Below are 21,844 nucleotides of genomic sequence, written 5' to 3'. Positions count from 1 at the left end.
GTATCAAAAGTAGCAGATCCACTAGCGTACGCGTTTGGAGCTTGTGGATCTGCTACTTTTGAATTTGAATCCTGAAAAAGTAACACTTTTGAACATCTGAGGTTTCCACCCCCGACAGAAACGATATCTAATTCATTCTCAGTTTCGCCAGTGTCTCTCAAGCTTTTTGAATATGTATGTATTTGGCTCGCTGACCCCCATCTGAAAATGTTTTGTGCCAAAGGATCACAGCGTACAAGATTTGTCTTGTTAAAATGTAGATCTTAAGATCGTCTCCTGTCGAGGTGGAAACCTCATAATGTGTGTTTTCCACCTCGACAGAAAACTGTCCAAAACAGTCACTTTTCAGGATTAAGATTCAAGAATAGAAAAGGCAGATCTACAAGCTCCAAATGCGTTGCTTTGCGCCACGCTCGTTTATCTGCTACTTTGGATGCTTTTGTGTGATCCTGTAGTATGATCAGGTAGGGCGTTGGTTTACGAAAAAAATAAAAAGGTAAAAGTTAGAATATGGAGATGAGGGGTTTCTGACCGACAGCAACGTTATGTAGGCACTGGGAAGGGTTAGCTTAACGCGTTAAGACCGGGGACGCATCTGTGTCATTTATTTTATTTCTTTGGCTATTAAAAAAAAGCAGATCTGCAACAAAAAAAAAGTGCAAATCTTTAGTTTGAATATATATATATATATTTGAGTTACAAATGTTCGCTTTAAAAAATATATATATTCAAAGATTTGCACCAATTTTCACGATTTTTCAAAAACAGCAGAGCTACGAGCTTGTATATCTGCTATTTTTGAATAGCCAAAGAAATCGAAAAATGCGTTGCCCGGTCTTAATGGGTTAAGTGAACTTAGTGAAGTGATGTAGGAACTGAGGGACTGAAAGATATTAAACTTTAACCACCTCTCTCTACGTCAAGCCTCCCTCTCGTTTTCTGTCTTCCTTTTCTCTCTCTCTCTCTCTCTCTCTCTCTCTCTCTCTCTGTACATATCTCATGGTGACTCAGCCAGCAGCAGAGATAGAGAGATGGGTGAAGATGTTCCTCACGTTGTGTCGGTAGGGGGGCGGTGCGCTAATTAGAAATGATGTGGAAGTGAGCAGCTGTGCTGACCTTGGATCAGCTGGCCTTTCCATGTGATTATTGGGGGGAGAAACTGCAGGAGTCGTCTGAGGATTTGTGAGCTTGAGTCAGAGAGAAAATAATCCCCCCACCCCCTCCACCCCCCCCCCCCCCCCCCTCCGAGTGATCTTGCTGTGATTTACAGTAGAGGAAAATTGGGGATTATTTGGAATTTAGGAGGTGTGAAACATGCTCACTACGCGTGTGTGTGTGTGTGTGTGTGTGTGTGTGTGTGTGTGTGTGTGTGTGTGTGTGTGTGTGTGTGTGTGTGTGTGTGTGTGTGTGTGTGTGTGTGTGTGTGTGTGTGTGTGTGTGTGTGTGTGTGTGTGTGCGTGCGTGCGTGCGTGCGTGCGTGCGTGCGTGCGTGCGTGCGTGCGTGCGCGTGCGTGCGTGTCGCTTGAGCAGTACGTGGTGAAAAGCAATTAAGTACATGTACTTAAGTAAAATTTTGAGGAGTATTTCAAATTTTCACTATTTTTACTTCTATTCCACTACATCTCAGGGGCAAATATTGTACTTTTTACTCCACTACAATATTTGAAAACTCGAGTTACTAGTTACTTTGCAGATTTGTATTATTATTATTACAAAACGTACATTAACCTCTTCAGCCCTATATATATACTTTGGCGATCTACAAGCCGATCTACAAGCTCACAACGCGTCGCATTGCGACACGTTGTGAGCTTGTAGATCGGCTATTTTCAAAAGATTTCTATTCTACAAATTCATGAAAACTTGTGAAATGGGACATTCTGCATAATGAGTACTTTTACTTTAGGCACTTTGATGGCAATGCATTTGTTTTTTTAAGTAAACTTGGAACTTAAAAACTTTTTCTTGCAACAGAGTATTTTTACATTGTGGTATTGCTACTTTTACTTAAGTAAAAAATCGGAGTACTTCGTCCATCACTGCGTATAATGGTGTCGACTTGTAAGTTAGTGTGTACTGTAGTTAGTTTGACCAAAGAAGTAAGCAAGCAGCGTAGCTTTAGCCCATTGGCTGAGACGTCTGTCACTCATCTCTCTTATAACGCCACTGGTCACAGACAACCATCATTCTTAACGCATAACTACATGTTCCATCAGCCACTTTAACCCTTTAAGACCGGGAACGCATCTCTGTCATTGTACGATTTCTTTGGGCTCGTGAAAAGTTTAGCACTTCTTTGAAAATGTTTTACTCAAATCTTTGCTACAAATGTCTTCTAAATCCTATTTTTTTGAGAAAAAAAAGAAAATATGTTGCTATGGTGTATCAGTGGTTCTCAAACTTTTTCATGTCAAGGACCCCCAAAATTATATGAATTTTGGCCGCGGACCCCCATCTCAAAATATTTTGTTCCAGGGACCCCCCCCCCCCCCCCAGAAGTTGTAACAGTTAAAAATGTTCGCTACGGAAAAACAGATATTCAAAGATATGCACACATTTTTCACGATTTTTCAAATCGTGAACACGTTTTTTTCAAAAAATAGATTTAAAAAAAAAATAGATTTTTCAAAAAATAGATTTACAAGCTCGTAGGGCGGCACTCGTGCCGCGCTATGAGCTTGTAGATCTGCTATTTTTGAATAGCCAAATAAATCTAAACATGACACATGCTTCCCCGGTCTAAATGGGTTAAGCTTCTGTTAAGGATCTAATAGGCTCATAGACTGTTCCCGGTGCTTGCATGCTGTTCGTGTTGACAAATTATGTAAACCACGCCCCCCCGTTGCTGTGATTTTTACATTAATCCGGTAACACCTGAGGCCAATTCTACAAATGCCTTCTAAATCAGTAGTTCTCAAACTTGTTCGTGCCAAGGACCCCCAAAATTATATATATTCTTTGGCCACGGACCCCCATCTGAAAATGTTTTGTGCCAGGGACTCCTCAGAAGAGAAGATTTGTGTTTAAAAAAATAAAAAATATTTAAAATTCTTTCAAACACTACCATTTTACACTTTTTCAAAAATGTTCAAAAATAGCACATTTACAACCTCGCAGTGCGGCACGACCTTAACCCTTAATGGGTTACGGTAGCTCTCCACCGCAACGAAGTCTGTTGCGGTAAGTGTTGGAAAGCGTCTGTTGCCGAAAATCTGCTGTTGAATGGGCGGTGGGAACACTGTCACGTCGGGTCGCTGGGTTGTAGGGAAGCGTCGAAAGCCAAGTGAACCGGCGTTTGACCGTCGGATAGCAGCGGGCTTGTTGTTGAAAAGGACATCAAGCCATATAGGCTATTTTTAGCACCATAGTAGTAGCCGCCTGTCGGTGTCGGCTCTCAGGTGCATTCAGCTACTTTTTTCCACACCTTCCAAGCGACTGATCTCCCAACTTCATTCGACTGCCAGTCTGTAGTAATCTGTAGCGGTCTGTTTGGTGGAGAGCTACCGTTACTTGACAACAAGGTATGCGTGCCGACAGCGAGGCTTTTGTGGCAAGAATTATAACACGAGCGAGTTCGTTTGCCAAACACCCCATGGCCTCGCGTGCCGACAAAAGGGGCGGTTAAAGAGACTCGCAGGGGTCCCTGGGATGTTTGAGGGCCTCCCCATGCTACCCGGAATGGGCAGTCGGGTGGGCACGCAATGCAAACACAGTACTCGGTGTTGTAAGGCATTTGTAGGTCAAGAAAGCACCTGTAGAGAGTGGAGACTTGTTTATAGTCTAATAAAAGGGCCCATAGTGTTATGACCTATACTGTAGGAGGGGCCTTGTACTGTATAGGCTGAGAGGCCCTACATATTTGAGTGTTAACCTATATATCGTCTCTGTCGGGGTGGAAACCTCATAGTACTTCACAATGGCATGCTCGGGGCTAGCGGGTTGGCTAGCTAGCTAGCTACATAATATAAAGTGACTGGCTGCAAGCGAACACATGTCACTTCCACCCAGCCTAAAGGGCATAGCCAATGAACATGGTCAGGTGTGGTTATTATAGGATAATTTGTCCGTGTGAACAGCATCCATGCGTTCCCGTTCCTTCCCATACCTGCACGTCCTGTTTCAGCTACTTTTTCATATGCATGCACGCCTGCTGCTCCCTCACAAATCATTTGTTCATTAATTTGCTTTGCATGTTCTTTCTGCTCAGCCTCACAGCAACTGCACTCATCTCCTACATCTAGCACTCATTATGCACCGTTATGGCAGAGTTATACCTCGTAATGTGTGGCCGCGTCGCTCGCTTAAATTAACAGATTTTCAACCAAAAAAAACGTGATGTTTTTGGTGGGAAATGAGTTATTTTTGGCGGGCGACGTGAGAGTCACGCGGCAGCGCCTAAATTGGGCTTAACTGTTTCTCCTCTATACTCACAAGCTTCTACTGCCAACATAATGTGTCCTTTCCCTGTTCCATTACTAATGTTACTCATATATACTACTGCTACTGTGTGTTTCCTTGATGTGTTTGGTGTCTTTGTGACCTTTTGTGACCTTTGTCTCGTGTCCCCTTCTTCTTCTTCTTCTTCTTTTTCTTGTCTTACTCCGCTCCTCCTCCCCTGCTTCCAATTTCCCGTCCTATCTTTGTTTCTGTCGCTGGTCCCTCTCTCATCTCCCTGCTCTCCTCCTTCTCCTCTTGCTTTTTCCATCTTAACCTTCTCGCTGTCTTTTTTTTACCCTTTTTATTTTTTTATTTTTGTTTTTATTTTTTTATTTATTATTGTTTTATTTTTATTTTTATTTTTATTTTTATTTTTATTTTTATTTTTATTTTTATTTTTATTTTTATTAACCCCTTCTCTCTCCCCCCTTCCCCCTTCTTTCGCTAAATATTCGACCCTCCGCTCACCCCCTGCCCCCCTGCCCCATCCGTCTGTCTGTCTGTCTGTCCGTCTGCCCGTCTGTCTGTTTATCTTGTCTGTCTGTCCGTCCGCCCCTGGGTGCCATGGTGTGGTGTGGTGTGGGGGTCCAGAGCCCATGGTGGTGTGTGCAGCCTCCACGGCGCATCCCCCCGCCTCCCACAGCGCCCCCTCCTTCCTGCGTCAGTACGCCGGCCACCTGGGCCGGACCGCCGCCCTGCGCAGAGAGGGGAACGGCGGGGGCGGGGGCCTGGACCGAGACAGACCCTACCTCAACCTGCACAGGACCGGATCCCTCGGTACACCGCGCACAACACGCATGTGCACGCACACACCAAACGCACACACACACACACACGCACACGCACACGCACACGCACACACACACAGTGGTGGAAAAAGTACTCAAATGTGTTACTTAAAGAAGTAGTTCACCCAAAATAAATCTTATTTTATATCAATTACAAACCCCATGAAGCATTGAATTCATGGAGATTTTTTTTGTTTTTGTCGCATTCCTAAGTTATTAAATGATGTAAGCTATTTGTCATAATCTGCCCTTTTGCTTACAAAGTCTAAAGGGCAAACAGAGATGTACTTTTTATTCATAATGTTCCGATGACAGAAACACAATTAAATAGTTAATTCAATTAAAAATGAAATCGCAATTTGACCGACAATGAATTGTCAATTAAAATCTCATAATCACACACACACACACACACACACACACACACACGCACACGCACACACACACGCACACGCACAGACAGACACACACACACACACACACACACACACACACACACACACACACACACACACACACACACACACACACACACACACACACACACACAGGTGCATGGGCGTGCACACTATGTATCAGTGCTTTATGTCAGTATTTGGTGCCTCTTTAGATTCCAGTTCAGTTATCAAGATGTCCTTTTGTCACTTGTTAACTAAGCATGTTATTTAGATAGTATACTAATATGTTACTTAAGACAGCTGCTAGGTTTGATGTGTACCTGCTATCCTATAGTTACTTTATAGCACTCAGTGGTGTAAAGTAACTATAAGTACATTTACTCAAGTACTGTACTTAAGTGCAATTTTGAGGTACTTTTACTTTACTGGAGTATTTCCAATTGCCTATTCCTTTACTTCTACTCCACTACATCTCAGAGGCAAATATTGTATTTTCACTCCACTAAAATTATTTGAAAACTTTAGTTGCTAGTTTCTTTGCAGATATAAATGATTACATTATAAAACATACATTAACCGCTTTAGCCCTATTTTATACCTAGGCTATTTGAAAATAGCCGATCTACAAGCTCACAGCGCGTCGCATCGCGACGCGTTGTGAGCTTGTAGATCTGCTATTTTCAAACATTTTACTTTTGGTAAAATCTGGTCAACTGCCGTTGACCAGATTTATATAGCGCTTTTCTAAGTACTCAAAGTTGCTTGACTGTAGAAGCACATCAGACAGAGCACACACCCTTTTCTCAATCTTTCCACCAAACTCAGCATCCCTGTTGCCATTATATTAACACTCTCCATAATAGTTTATGTGCCTGTTGTGCAGTACCTACGTATAAAATATTCAGTGCTAAGGGCTCTATTGTTATCTCACAGTGCATGCATGCATGCGTAAGGAACAACAGAGAGGGGTTCAGTGGGTGCATGTTCACCCAGAGCAGCAGACAGACCCTGTAAGGAGCACTGCCGCTGTTGCCAGATGTTGCGAGAGAAATAAGCAGCCAGGTCTGTGAAAACAAGGCCCAAAAGAAGCGACTATAGGCCGCACGCACTTTAAACATATATACTGTACATTGGCTATTTGAAAATAGCCGATCTACATGCTCGCAACCTACAAACCTACCTATCTACAAACCCACAACGCGTCGCGAATGCGACGCGTTGTGGGTTTGTAGATCTGCTTTTTTCAAAAAGATATTGAAAAGGAAAAAGTTTAAATATTTGGAATATATTTGAAAAGAAAAATTCTGATGGGGGTCTGCGGAGAAATACATTCATTTGGACGTCCTTGACATGCAAATGTTGGAGGACTGGTTTAAACAATAACAAAAATAATTGGAAGCAAGCCCAAATAACTACACTTTAAAAACAAGCCCAAAGAAACGCAGCCCGCAGCTATCAATATTTACAATGATAATAACTTTATTTATATAGCACCTTTCGAAAAACAAGTTACAAAGTGCTTATACAATAACAGCAGTAAATATACAATAAAGATGAGAAATTGCATAAATAGTACAACAGTTCATAAATTAAGGAAAGGCTGTGCGATAGAGGTGAGTTTTTAGAAGAGATTTGAAAGGGGACGCTGAGTTAGCCTGCCTGAGATCCCCAGGCAGGGAGTTCCACAGCCCGCACAGTTCCACAACTCACAGGTAACCAGTGAGTCAGGTTACCTGTGAGTCTCTTTGTGTGAGTCAGGAGCCTGGCAGCTGACGCATGTTTTGTATCAGTTGCAGTTCGATGTACAAGTTACAAGCAACTTAACAGAAAAAACAAGCCCAAAGTCGCTTATAATAAGCAGACATGGCAACACTGAGTGGTGCTGCTACTGCCACCTGTGGGTGGAGAACTTAAACCATAGCGCTGACGTCATTGCACTGATGTCACAATGCTTTCCACAGGGGTGTGTGTGTGTGTGTGTGTGTGTGTGTGTGTGTGTGTGTGTGTGTGTGTGTGTGTGTGTGTGTGTGTGTGTGTGTGTGTGTGTGTGTGTGTGTGTGTGTGTGTGTGTGTGTGTGTGTGTGTGTGTGTACCACATGCGTATCATTTTCATTGTTGCTATACTTAAAATATAAAAATATGTGTGAACCCATAGTCATAGTGTGTATATTGTATAGCTATTGACTTATTTGGTATAAATATTGAGGTATGAAATTTTGTCCATATTCATTGTGCAGGCCCAGCATGCACTGGAACGTGCTCCAGTGGCACCTAGACCATTTGTTCTCAAAGTGGGGTCTGGGGACCGCCAGGGGTCCTTGAGGGGGTACCAGGGGGTCCCCAGCAAAATGTGTTAATAAAGCGACACAACCATTTTAACCCCTTTATCCATATTTTGTACTTTAACTATTCAAAAATAGCAGATATACAAGCTCATAGCGCGGCACCGAGTGCCGCGCTATGAGCTTGTAGATCTGCTATTTTTGAAAAAAATGTTAAAAATGTGTGCAAATCTTTAAATCTTTTATTTTTTAAAGGCAAACATTTTTTAACACAAATCTTTGCTTCTTGGGGGTCCCTGGCACAACATATTTTCAGGTGGGGGTCCGTGGCCACATACATATCAATTTGGGGGTCCTTGGCACGAAAAAGTTTGGGAACCACTGACCTAGACTACCCTGTGTGTGTGTGTGTGTGTGTGTCTGTGTGGAGAGGGGGGGGGGGGTCTTTCCTGTCTATTTCCCGAATATCAACTTCTATGCTTTTGAAAGGATGCAGCCAGCCTGTAATGATCTCGATCACTTAACCCAAACACACACACACACACACACACACACACACACACACACACACACACACACACACACACACACACACACACACACACACACACACACACTTTCCTTTGGTCCAGCCGCAGTGTGTAATGGAACGCGTGGCGGTGCATGGAGGGATAATATAGATCAGTAATCTCATTCTGTGCTGCCAGAAAGGCTTATATCAGCAACAGCAGTAAATGCATGTACATTAACAGTACATACCGTACCGTATACAGTGAACTATGGAGGGATGGGAGGAGGAGGAATGCAGCAGAGGAGTGAAGGATGGAGAGATGCGTTGGGGGGAAAGTATAACCAAGTACTGCGCTACTCGAGTACAATTTGGAGGTACTTTTACTTACTTTATACTTCTACTCCACTACAATTATTTGACAGCTTTAGTTACTGTATGCTGTAGTTGCATTGCAGATTTAGAAAACTATTACAAAACATGTGTCAACACCACAAATATTTGCACAAAGAAAACTATTTTCTGGCCATATACTTTTATACTTTTACTTATAGACCCCTTAACAGACGACGTCACACTGATAAGAACCAGTATGCGTGCAACCAGTATGCGCGCAATCAAACCCATTCTATCAGGTCTCGCTAGGACCGCCTCACTAGCCAACACACAAGAGGGGGTTGGGGTGTGCTGAAACCAAGGGGCAAGTCTTAGATATTTACGATGAGGCCGAAAAAATGGCCAGAGTGGCGCCGACCTGCGGTGTCACGCAAGTGAATGGGTTTTTTGACAAACTTTAGACTAGATTTTCTTACTGTAATAAAAAATGTCATAAATTCTATATGCTTCCAGTCACTAGTTTAAAGTCTCCTTTCAATCATCAGGATATGCGTTTTGCTAAATTATGGTCCTATTTATTTTAAAATTGACGATTGAGTAGGCTATTCTCTAGGAGGGGCGGGATGATTTGATTAACAAGCTACACAACCAATAGCATTCATTCCCCGCCCCCGCTCTTGATTGACAAGCTACCCAACCAATAATGGTCTGGTCTCATTCTGCAGGATATGACGCGATATGACGCGATATTGAAAGATGTCGGACCTACAGTCTTGGAACAATCGGCTTCATTTTCGGTCTGTAGAAAGCAGCGGAGTGGCTTTGTCCATCTCATTTATACAGTCTATGGCTGAAATCAGCACAGCCCAAAACAACAGGTTGGGAATTGATTGCGTGAAACAATCACCTGTGCATCCAGTCTCAATGTTGGTAAACAAATAATTGGTCTATAGTAACACTGAATACAGGCCTTTTACTTGTAACAGAGTATTTCTATATTCTGGGATTGCTACTTTTGCATATAAGGATCCCTGGCTAATAAGCCAAATATGGCTTAATACATTATAATTGCCCTCTATGACTAAAATGTAAAATTAAAAACACCTTAAATATTTTAGATATTTTAGAAACGGTTCATCTTTTACTCAAGAGGGGCAATGCCCGTCGCAAGTTCATGATGTAATTTGTCCATGTGTGGTCTAGCCCTATGGAATTTATGGAATGCATGTGCAAAAAAAACAAAATATTGATTTGATGCTCATATTAACCTTAGGAAGTATTAAGTTGTTTTTGATTTTCACATGCATGCCATAAATTCCATAGGGCTAGAGCACACATGGGCAAATGACATCATCAACTTGCGACGGGGCATTGTCCTGCTTGAGTAAAAGATGAACTATTTCTAAAATGAATAAAATATTTAAGTTGTTTTAGTTTTAGTTATAGAGGGCAATTATAATGTATTAAGGCATACAACAAGGCTTATTAGCCAGTGAGCCTTTTAAGTAAAGAGAATCTGATGATAAATGCAGCAGAGGAGTGGTCATGTAAAGTACAGTAAAGGATGGAGCGATGGGGTGGAGGAGTGGTCATGTAAAGGATGGAGAGATGGGGTGGAGGAGTGGTCATGTAAAGTACAGTACAGTAAAGGATGGAGGGATGGGGTGAAGGAGTGCACCCTCCTCCGAGCGATTAACCCATGAAGACCTGAGGCCGGTTCTACAAATGCCTTCTAAATCAGTAGCTCTTACACTTTCAAGATTTTTCAAAAATGTTCAAAAATAGCAGATGTACAGTAGGAGCTTGTTCGTGCCGCGCTGCGAGCTCGCATATGCTATTTTTGAATAGCCAATGCAAAAAAAAAACGAAAATGACACAGGTGCTTTCCCCCGTTTTAATGGGTTAACAGAGGAGCGATAGCATGGAAGCAGATAGCATAATAATGTGTTAGCATGGCTAATGTTGCTCCCAGTGGGAGCAACACAACATTAGCCTTTTTGTTTTTGTATCCCCCAGACACCTGGGTTCATTGAACCAACACATCACAGCACTATAAATCCTCAGTGTTCACTTTAGAACCGAATTGGTTCCGTTGGCGCTCTCTCCCGGAGTTAAACGTACACTATGGATTTGACTGTGTGTAGATATGATAATGCAGAGACGCTCTTAACCACCAGGCAGGCACAGAGCTTTAGTCTGATAAGAAGTCTTGTTACCAGCAAGCAGCTTAACCCTTTCAGACCGGGAAAGCTTCTGTGTCATTTTAAGATTTCTTTGGGCTATTCAAAAATAGCAGATCTACAAGCTCATAGCGCGGCACCGAGTGCCGCGCTATGAGCTTGTATATCTGCTATTTTTGAAAAATCGTGAAAATTTGAGCAGATCTTTGAATATATATATATATTTTTCAAATCTTTGCTTCTGGGGGATTCTACAAATGTCTTCTAAATCCTAACAGTTTTTTTTTTTTTAAACGTACTTTATGCTACTATAATCAGTGGTTCTCAAACTTTTTCATGTCAAGGACCGCCAAAATTATATGAAGTTTGGCCGCGGACCCCCTTCTCAAAAATATTTTCTTAGTTAAAAATGTTCGCTATGGAAAAATAGATATTGAAAGATTTGCACACATTTTCAAGATTTTTCAAAATAATAGCAGATATACAAGCTCATAGCGCGGCACCGAGTGCCGCGCTACGAGCTTGTATATCTGCTATTTTTGAATAGCCAAAGAAATCTTAAAATGACACAGATGCGTTCTCGGTCTGAAAGGGTTAATACAGCCCACACCACCAGCCAGTCTGGGCCGGCTGGGAATGTGTGGCCCTCAGTAAAGCTGTAACGCAAGACTGGGAATGGAGTCTAGGGCTTAAAGTGGTACCAACTAGAGCTTTAGCAGACTGGGAATGGAGTCTATGGGGGCTTATAGTGGTACCAACTAGAGCTTTAGCAGAGGGGACTTCTTTGTGACTTCTCTAGCCCACAGGGAGGTGTCGGTGGGGTGGTGTGTGGGGGTCCTGAAATCCTGTCTGTCTCGTGTGAGTTTTAGCAGAGCCTAAAAAGGGACTCGGGGGTTTGCACTGCAGAAAAGGCACTTGGAAACGTTGTTGCTGTTCTATTATTAAAACAATGATAAGACGCTGTTTGAAGTGTTGGAGAGGCGTCAGGCGCGTGCGAGTGCGTTGTGCATGATGTAGGTTTGTGTGTGTGTGTGTGTGTGTGTGTGTGTGTGTGTGTGTGTGTGTGTGTGTGTGTGTGTGTGTGTGTGTGTGTGTGTGTGTGTGTGTGTGTGTGTGTCGCTGACTCACTGTACGGCCGCTCGCTCGGCAGTCGGACCACGTTGTCCCACTAATGGAGCGACACGATGATGCAATCCCTCGTTCCTGCTGCACTAAAAGAGATTAGCTCCTCTCATTCTCTTTCTCTCTCTCTCTCTCTCTTTCCCCTCCCTTTTACTCGCTCAATCTCTCTCACACATGCACGCGCACACACACACACACACACACACACACACACACACACACACACACACACACACACACACACACACACACACACACACACACACACACACACACACACGTAACTCACTTTCTCTCTGTCCCTCTCTCTCTCTCGCTCTCTTTCTATCAGAGTTTCTAATTAAATACACTTTTCATCTATGTAAGTGGGTCTGTCTTGGGGAGGGGGAGGGGGAGGGGGGGGGGGGGGGGGTTAGGTGGGTGGGGGGGTGTGTCATAGGTGTGTGGCTAATAGCTCAAGCGACGGAGCTTTAACATCAATGTCATCCATCTTTTGGAAGCCCGGGCCAACGCCCCACCACTCGCATCAACTCTACTTACAGTATGGAGAGACTAGCATCTATCAGCCTGTCCCCTCACTCACTCTCATCTCTCTCTCTCTCTCTCATCTCTCTCTCTCTCTCTCTCTCTCTCTCTCTCTCTCTCTCTCTCTCTCTCTCTCTCTCTCTCTCTCTCTCTCTCTCTCTCTCTCTATCTCTGTGTGTCTCTCTCTCTCTCTCTCTCTCTACTTAAATATACAAAGAAATTATTGACATATTTAATAGTTTTATACATGTAAAAAAAGCAGAAATAGCTGATCTACAAGCATACAACGTGTCACGAAGTGACACGTTGTATGCTTGTAGATCAGCTTTTTATATATTTGAAAATGTATAAAAAAAATAAAAAAATCAACATAATAATGATGATTATGTGATAATTGTGACAGGCATACTGGGTGATATGATTTCAAATCAATATCAGGGGTTATTTAAAAAAAAAACACCTTGTGAGCTTGTAGATCAGCTTTTTTCACTATTTGTGCACGCCACACATTTGTAGTAACGAAGTATAACACAGGATTATGTGGTTAATCGGCCTAATTGATTCAGTCGATTATACATTTAAAAAAACTGATCGATTCCCGGCCGAGTCATACCAATGACTATGTAAACGCGACCTAATGCCTCCCTGCTTGGCACTCAGTATCAAAGGTTGGACTGGGGGATAATAAGTCCCTGAATGCTATCAATGCACTGAATGGGACATTATCACGTTTTATCAGACCATTGAATGGGCAAAGTAGGTGACATTCTGACCTATCCGCGGTTTATCAGACCATTCATTGGGCGTAATCAGGAGGTACCGACCTACCCGGAGGCAGAGCAGTCCCCACAACATGATTTACCATTCTGTGCCTATCGGTACATAACTCGGACGGCGCCGAGTAGGCTCAAGCGAACTGGCGCCACGTGAGGCACCACCGAGCGAGCGAGTTTCCGCGCCGAACGTGCGCGCCTCCGTCGTGGTCCGAAAACCGAAACTTAACTTTATGTAAGTCATCTCCGTCGGTAGGTCAGTATGTCCTGATAACACCCAATGAATGGTCTGATAAATCGCGGGTAGGTGGTGGTGACATACTAGTGTCATGTCCATGGGCAGTGTTGCCAGATTCTGTGAGAGAAACAAGCAACCACGTCTAGGAAAACCAGCCCAAAAGAAGCGACTATGGGCCACATGTGCACTTTAACATATACATCAGCTATTTGAAAATAGCCGATCTACAAGCTCACAACGCGCCGCGATGCGACGCGTTGTGAGCTTGTAGATCGGCTATTTTCAAATAAAATCTTGCGGAGAAATTATAATAAGCAGATCTGGCAACCCTGTCCAGGGGGTGTACTTGTACATCGTGGCCGGGGGACGTACTTGTTCATAAAGCTGTCTCATGCTACAGAAACAGGAGATAGGCTCCTTCCCTATGGGCCACATGGCTCGGGAAGGCTTACATGAGCAAGATTAAGTTGGTTATTGGTTCTAAATATCGGTCTTCGATATGTTTTCGGTTAATTATTCTACTAGCATCACACTATAGCTAGCCTGTCCCCTTGCTCTCTCTCTCTCTCTCTCTCTCTCTCTCTCTCTCTCTCTCTCTCTCTCTCTCTCCCTGTCTTTTTTCTCTCTGGCTCTCTCCCTCTCTCTCTCCCTCCCTCTCTCTCTCTCTCTGTGTCTCTTTCTGTCTGTCTCTTGACGTGTGTACTTACAGTATGGAGGATTAATGCTGTGTGCTGTCTGTCTTACTGTAAAAGCAGGTTGTGGTGAGAGTAGACAGCTGTCTCTGCTACTGGTGGACACCCCCCTCTCTCTGCCTATGTCTGCCATTGTTTTGAACATATCAATTATAGAAACATTAAGCTATATCTGCATACATTCTTAAAGAGTTTTAATTGTGGCGTGAAGATGGGATGTTTGGAACTTTCATATCCCGTCATGAAGCAAAAGCTATATATATATAAAATATATATATGTGTGTGTGTGTGTGTGTGTGTGTGTGTGTGTGTGTGTGTGTGTGTGTGTGTGTGTGTGTGTGTGTGTAAATGTATAGGCAGATATAGATGTATAAATATAGTGATATAGATATGCATGCATACACACTCAGGTCTAGTAGCTCGGGGCCTCTGGTCCCAGTAATTATTGAGTAATGAGATTCCTCAGATGCAGATAAAAGGTTTAGAAGTAATTACTGGAGCCTAGGCTCTGTGTGTGTGTGTGTGTGTGTGTGTGTGTGTGTGTGTGTGTGTGTGTGTGTGTGTGTGTGTGTGTGTGTGTGTGTGTGTGTGTGTGTGTGTTCCTCAGGGATCTTATTTAACCGTCACTCCATTTCTGTCACAGTGTTATGCTCACAACACTGCGACGCACCGTGAGCTTATAGATCAGCTTCCTTTCAGCTTTTTTTCACACAAAAAACGAGTGCAAATGTGTGTGTAAACTGAGTGCCGTGCATTTTCAAGGAGGAGGGGGGAGGTCGGTAGCAGAGACATACAGAAAATCAATAATAAATACAGTCATACAATGTCAACGTGCCAGAGGAGTAATACATCAAAGAACGTGGTGGTGTATTGTGAAAGGAACCTGTTACAACTCAACTAATAGATGGCTTAGGTCCAGCTGCTATTCAGACAGCTCTTTATGCAGGACTTGTTAAGGTAACACTGGAGATAATCCACATGAGGCTTGCAGGTAACCCAATCAAGGTATACCTAATCCACTAAATCCAGGCCGCCAGTGTGTGGTCTATACAGTATGTAGCAGGTGTACCTGGTTATCATCAGGCTTGCTCTTCCCTCCTGAACTTCAGTTATGTATACATACAGTATCGTCTCTGTTGGGTGGAAACCTCATATGTCCAAAACTGTTACTGTTCAGGATTCAAATTCAAAACTCGAAACGCACCGCTTCGCGCCGCGTTTCGAGCTTGTAGATCTGCTACTTTTGATGCTTCTGAATGGCGCTGTAGTAGTATGATCAAGTAGGCTGTTAATTTACGGGAAAAAAATAATAATGTGGAGGAGGTTTCTGCCCGACAACAACGATATACAATATATACCAACACTTACTGTAAGCACTGACCTGTAACAGACCTAAGTTGACTCTGTAGTCTGTACTTGGACCGTTTTCTTCCCTCTACACCTCACAAAAATAGCCGCTCTACAAGGCTATTTTTTTTTTACTAATGTACAACCCCAGGATATGGATGCTGGGGTTCAAGTGGTTAAACATAAAAGAGACATTTGACTATACATTTAACATAATGATGTCTTGAAAAACTCCGTGCAAGAAGCGCTTGATTTATTGCGCAAGGCTCTATTACGCTGAGATTTAGCATTAAAATGCAGTAGCTTGAATGGAGGTTGGGAACAAACGACCGCTTCAAGCGGTTTGATTTACACTCTGGCACACAGAGTCTTCTTCCTGATGGCAGGGGTTCCTATTCAGAGAAGAGAGGGGATGTGGAGAGTCCCAAGTAAAGTACAAATACTCACAACATGCACTTAAGTACAGCACTCAAGTAAATGTACTTAGTTACTTACCACCACTGGTTGCTTTTTTCCATGACTGCCTGCTCGTTCCAGTGTCCCCTCAACAGCAGTGCTTTACTGTTTGTAGCCAGTTACACACACACACACACGCACACACACGCACACCCCTCTCTGGAGCTGTTGGCCTGTAGCCTACCCACCAGTCTGTCCTTGTTACTGTAAAACATTAAAAAGTAAAGAAACTCAGAAACTAGGTCGAGAGGAGGAGAGGCAGAGGGACTTGGATTAAGCGAATAGAATTTACAATTCAGGCATTTAGCAGACGCTCTCATCCAGAGCGACTTAACAAGTGCAAGATCGGAATAAGCAGAGTAAGCATGAGCTCTAGTCGGTAAACAACAAGGTAAATGGTCGACGTTAAAGGGATAGTAGATAGAAATATCCCTTAAGTTGAGTGCAGAGAGAACAAAGTACCACCTCAAAGAAACTAAGATACCAGGCTACACAATGAACCTAGCATCTGTCTACAACAACATGCTAGCTACACCGGGTAACATTTGTGGTGAAGAAAAAACTAAAACGTGAGCACGACTAACCATGTACGTATCTGCATAGTAAACTAGCATCCATCGAACAAAGGTGACCATTAGGGATACGAGGAGAGAGAAGTGCTATAGGGTTGAGGTAGAGGTGGGTCTACGGCATACATGGGCAACTGGCGGCCCGGGGGCCACATGCGGCCCCCACCTTCACTTAATGCGGCCCGCAGGTTAATATCGGAATACTGATGTATTATTGATTTCAGCTGTTACAATTCCAAACATGCAAACATGACCCGCTTTAATTACTTCTTCTATATTCGTAGCTTAATGGCTAGTATTAAAATTCTATTGTCTTTTTGTATGTCCAATGTTTTTGTATTTAAGTTCATAAAGTTAACATAAGTATAACTAAATGCATTTTAAATTAAATAAAAATGTTACTTTTCAGGATTCCAATTCAATAGCCCCAAAAAAAAATCAGAATTCCAATTTGAATAGAATGGCCGACAGTATTATGCAATGTGGCCCTCTGGAGTGAGTGTGGAAGTATAGTGGCCCTCTCCATCATCAAAGTTGCCCACCCCTGGTCTACAGACTACGGTGGGAAATTCTGAGTGAGTCTGCAGTTCTTCTGACTTTTATTCCACAGTTTGAGAGCCAGGAGGGAGAAGAAGACTGTATAATAAGTCGATACGATATGTTATGATCATTGCATGATGTGTGGGCAGTCACGACTACTAGGCAGGAGAGAATACATCTAGCAGCTTCTGAATAAACCAAAGACAGAGAGGTATAGGAACTAGGAAGGTAGTATTGAAGGGTGGAGGGAGGGAGGGAGGGAGGGAGGGAGGGATGAGAGGAGAAGGAGAGGAGAGCTGTCGTCCTTGAATTGACACACAATCAAAGGCTTTTAAACGGCCTGAAACATCCAAGGCTGCTGCACGCTGCCAATGTCAGCATGTACCTAACTACCTATCTACTGTACTGTATGCACTCTAAATGCCCATTATCCATATGCCTTTAATGAGGTGTGTGCGTGTGCGTGCGATGTGTGCCTGTGTGGGATACTGTATTATGCATTCTCTGCCACTAAGCTGAGAATGTCATATTACTTTACTTACAAAGTTTATATAAATATCATGTATCTGCTTTTGCATTCGCTATCTGTATGTGTGTGTGTGTATATATATATACATAGAGATGCCATATATGTGTGTGTGGGTGGGTGGGTGGGTGGGTGTGTGTGTGTGTGTGTGTTCTATATAACATGCATATATCGTTGTTGTCGGGCATATCTTAACTTTTCGTGTTTTTTCGTCATTTAACGGCCTAGTTCATACTACAGCGTCACACTCACACAATAGTAGCAGATCGCTTTTCGAGCTTGTAGATCGGCTACTTTTGCTATTTTTGAATTTGAATCCTGAAAAGTAACAGTTTTGGACATAAAGAGGTTTCTTTCCACGCGACAGAGACTGTATACTTATGGTTTGTGTTTTTATGCACATAAAAGTTTTATATCTGCGGTGAAACTTGACATGCAGGGTGACGCCATCAGGTTTAATCTCACTGCAGTCTCTGTGCAAACTAAAGGCTGTTTAAATAGGCCTGTGTGTGTGAATAACACCCTCTCTAAGACTGGAGCCCGTACACTGCATAATGTGTGTGTATGCTATGCTCTGCAGGTGTGTCAAAAACACCAGCGCGTGTGCAACATAATGCTGTAGTGGTTCTGTGTGTGTGTGTGTGTGTGTGTGTGTGTGTGTGTGTGTGTGTGTGTGTGTGTGTGTGTGTGAGTGTGAGAGAGTCTGTGTGCGCGCTGTGCATGAATAATGGCCTGTGTTCTTGGTCTCAAGGGAAGGACAGACGGGAGGGAGGGAGGGAGGGAGGGAGAGAGAGTGGGAGAAATAATGGAAGAGATGAGAGACAGAGAGAGAGAGAGAGAGAGACAGAGAATGAGAGAGAGACAGAGAGAATGAGAGAGAGACGGAGAGAAGGACAGAGAGAAGCAGAGAGACGGATAGAAGGAGAGAGATACGGAGAGAATGAGAGACCGATAGAGAGAGAGAGAGAAACAGCCGGGATACCGGAGGTTGGCGTCAGTCAAGAGCCGCGGGTTTGCCCCCCCCCCCAACCGCTGATGAGGATGGAGAATGAGGCCGACTGAGGGATGGAGGGAGTAGGTGAATCGCTCGATAGAGACAGAGAGAGATGGATAGAGAGAGAGAGAGAGAGAGAGAAGCAGATCGGACCGAAAATGTTGTCATCGTCTTTTTAATAGAAGGAGAGGATGTGTGTGACTACGTCACCCTCTCTGCTTCATCCAAAGCACCCAGACGGAGAGAGAGAGAGAGAGAGAGAGAGAGAGGATATAGAGATAGAGAGATAGAGAGAGAGGGGGGGGGGGGGTGTTGTCACATGAGAAGGAGCATGCGGGGCGATAGAAAGGTGGAGGGACTGACGAACGAGCAACGCTCAGTGAGACGAAGATGCATGGAGAGAGAGAATGAGAGGGGAGGGAGAGGGTATGAATACGGTGAGATGCTGAATAACAGAGCAGAGAAGACGAGAGAAGGACGAAGGAGGACGGTCTGACCGAGAGAGGGAGAGAGAGAGAGAGAGAACAACGTCAAGAGAATGAACAGACCACGGGCTTGAAAGGAGAGATAGAGAGAGAAAGAAAGACAGACAAGAGAGACAGGTTGAGAGAGGGAGAGATCCCAGCTGAAGAGGTCAGATACCTGGAAAAAAAAAAGTGTTGTTTTTCATTCCAAGAAGACTACATCTCTGTGTCATGTCCATGCGCCTCGTATCTAGACAAAGGAGGTAGACTCAACAACACCTGTTATTCGGTCGGCGTGCGTACTGTGCGTACGTAGTACACATCATGTACACTGTGCATGCGCGAGCGTGTGTTCCTCTGTCTCTGCAGCAGGAGTGTCTAACCTGCACTGTGAGTGACCTTCCTTAGTCAGCAGGCAGAGTGTGACTGCGGAGAGAGCGAGAGAGAGAGAGGGAGAGGGAGAGAGAAAGGGAGTGTCTTCAGGAAAATGAAGAAGGGAGAGTTGAAAGTAGAGTAGCAGCCGAGGGAGTTGTTGCACCCGTTGATGAGTGGGCCTGTGCCTGTGCATTCTGGCTGTTTCCCTCGATCCCGTGTTCAGATCTCTGTAATCTGGCTATTCCTGACGACGCACACGCGCACCCCCACACACACACACACACACAAACACACAGAAGGAGGCTGAGCTCTGGCTGGCTTCAGCCCGCTAGCGGTGAGCCCCGGTCGGGTATACAACTCTAGACCGCCAGGCTGAGGCTCCACCCAGAACCTGTTGAACCGTCAGAGACTGGACTGAAACTCTCCCAACAACTCCCATCTGAAAAGAGTCGGGCTTGGTTTCTGAGGAAGATATTTTCATCGTTTAGTCAAAGTAGTCGCGTAGTTGCGGATTTTTAAAAGCGCTCAAGTTCTTCCCGGGGACGATGGATAATAATATGGCGGGCAACTCGCGGGGGCATCCTCCCCCCGCACGGCCCCCCGTCCCCCCGACCAGGACGGCGGGAGGAGACTCCGCTAGGATGGGGGAGGTCAGGACGGGGACGGGCGAGGGGCTGAGGGTGGGGGACCCCTCACACCCCCCACAGAGGCTCTCGCCCTTTCGTATGCTCCGAATGCTGGACACCTGCCGCCCCCCCGGCAACCGCATCGGTGAGTCTTCCCCACCGAACCCCATCCCACCCCCCCGTCCCTCACCCGTTCTCTCAACTCAAGTTACGATGCCGACCGCGTTGTTTAGGATAATGCTCTGGATTGCCCTTCCTTTTTGAGTATGTTGTGCCGTATAGTGTGATTGCATTTTTATTTTATCCATTTAAGACCTGAGGCCGATTCTACGAATGCCTTCTAAACCAGTGGTTCTTTCGCGATTTAAAAAAAATGTTCAAAAATAGACCGCCAGCTCATAGCTTGTACATCTGCTATTTTTGAATAGCCAACGCTAAAATCTAAAATGACTCAAGATGCTTTCCCGGTTTTAATAGGTTAAATGTGACATGTTTAGATGAGACTATAAGTAGCCCAGCTGGTTTTGAGATTGTTATTACTTATTAGTTGTGCAGTTTTTTCTGAGCACTAGCTTATATGCTATATGCCAGGGTTTGTGTGTGTGTGTGATCTCAGGGCATAGAATAATATAACAAAGAAGATCAAACGTAACCAGGTTTTATCAGACACAAACACTACTACAGACACAAAAAGTATGCTAAGTAGCTCTCTGGCAGAAAGTGCTGATCTTACAAATCTTATATTAAATTAATTGATCTCAGTACAGTGTTTCTAGACTCTTTGATAATTCATAATCCTTTTTTGGGGGGTTCGGAGGGGGTTGGCTATCCCTGAGGCTGCTCATCAGGGTCTCCAGAGTTCTCTGGGGAAATAAAGAATGCCGTTTTAATTTGACCTTGGCATAGTGACAATGTTTGGTAGAAATGCATTTGATATGATTATTATTCTCACTGTCACACATCGGTACACTATCATGTTCTACAAACAAATTACAATTTAGAGACATTTAGCTGACACTCGCATCCACAGTGACTTACAAAGTATAAGATGGGAGTAAACGGCATGAACTCGCTGCACTGAACAATCTGGCTCCCCCCTATACCTCTTCGACCTCCTCAAACAGCATGTCCCCCCCCTTCCCGCTTCCTCAGGTCTGATGACGCCAACCTCCTTGAGGTCCCCAAGACCAAGTACCGTACCTGGGGTGACGGGGCTTTTGCTGCCCCCAAGCCTGTGGAATGCACTCCCCAATACTGTCAGAAAAGCCCTCCCACCCTCCAAACCTTCAAAACCGCTCTCCAAACCCCACTCACCATTCCACTGTTTTTATTGATTTAATTCCTTGGTCTTAGACTTTTGTTAGTGTTTTTTTCCTATTAAAGTAGATTTTCTTTTGCCCCCCCCCATGTAAAGCGTCTTTGGGGACGGGGGGTAATTAGAAGAGCGCTATATACATTTTAGATGATCTTATATTAATATTCTAATTCTAATGATCAGGTAAATAGCATTGCCTATAAAACAAAGTAACTAAGATACCAGGTGAACATCAAACTTAGCATCTGTCTAAACAACATGCTGTGGACAAGCAAACAGTGTGTCTTGTCGGTCTAGCATAAATAATAAGTGAACCAAGTAACCATATAGCATATAGCATAACTAGCATCCAT

General features: G+C 43.9%; 2 protein-coding genes across 6 annotated transcripts in view; one reads left to right on the top strand and one right to left on the bottom strand.

The window, feature by feature from the left end:
* Window positions 1–21,844, bottom strand: part of uckl1b (uridine-cytidine kinase 1-like 1b) — a 476,626-nt gene that overhangs the window by 166,158 nt on the left and 288,624 nt on the right. The window lies entirely within an intron of this gene.
* Window positions 1–21,844, top strand: part of LOC311053011 (cyclin-dependent kinase 17-like) — a 97,280-nt gene that overhangs the window by 28,119 nt on the left and 47,317 nt on the right. For 3 of the 5 annotated variants that reach the window (XM_084068361.1, XM_084068360.1, XM_084068362.1), the window contains exon 1: window positions 19,195–20,321. The exons of 1 other annotated variant lie outside the window; for it this stretch is intronic. In XM_084068361.1, the coding sequence (XP_083924487.1) occupies window positions 20,096–20,321 (226 nt within the window). In that variant the 5' untranslated portion in view covers window positions 19,195–20,095. Of the gene's footprint in view, window positions 1–5,028; window positions 5,215–19,194; window positions 20,322–21,844 lie in introns of those variants that run through there. One more of the 5 variants, XM_084068364.1, reaches the window with a different exon arrangement.

Source organism: Gymnoscopelus microlampas (assembly GCF_963454915.1).
Source record: "Gymnoscopelus microlampas genome assembly, chromosome: 10".
NCBI classification, from domain to species: Eukaryota; Metazoa; Chordata; class Actinopteri; order Myctophiformes; family Myctophidae; genus Gymnoscopelus; species Gymnoscopelus microlampas.
The sequence above is the reverse complement of the archived record's forward strand: the minus strand, read 5'-3'. Positions and strand labels throughout refer to the sequence as shown.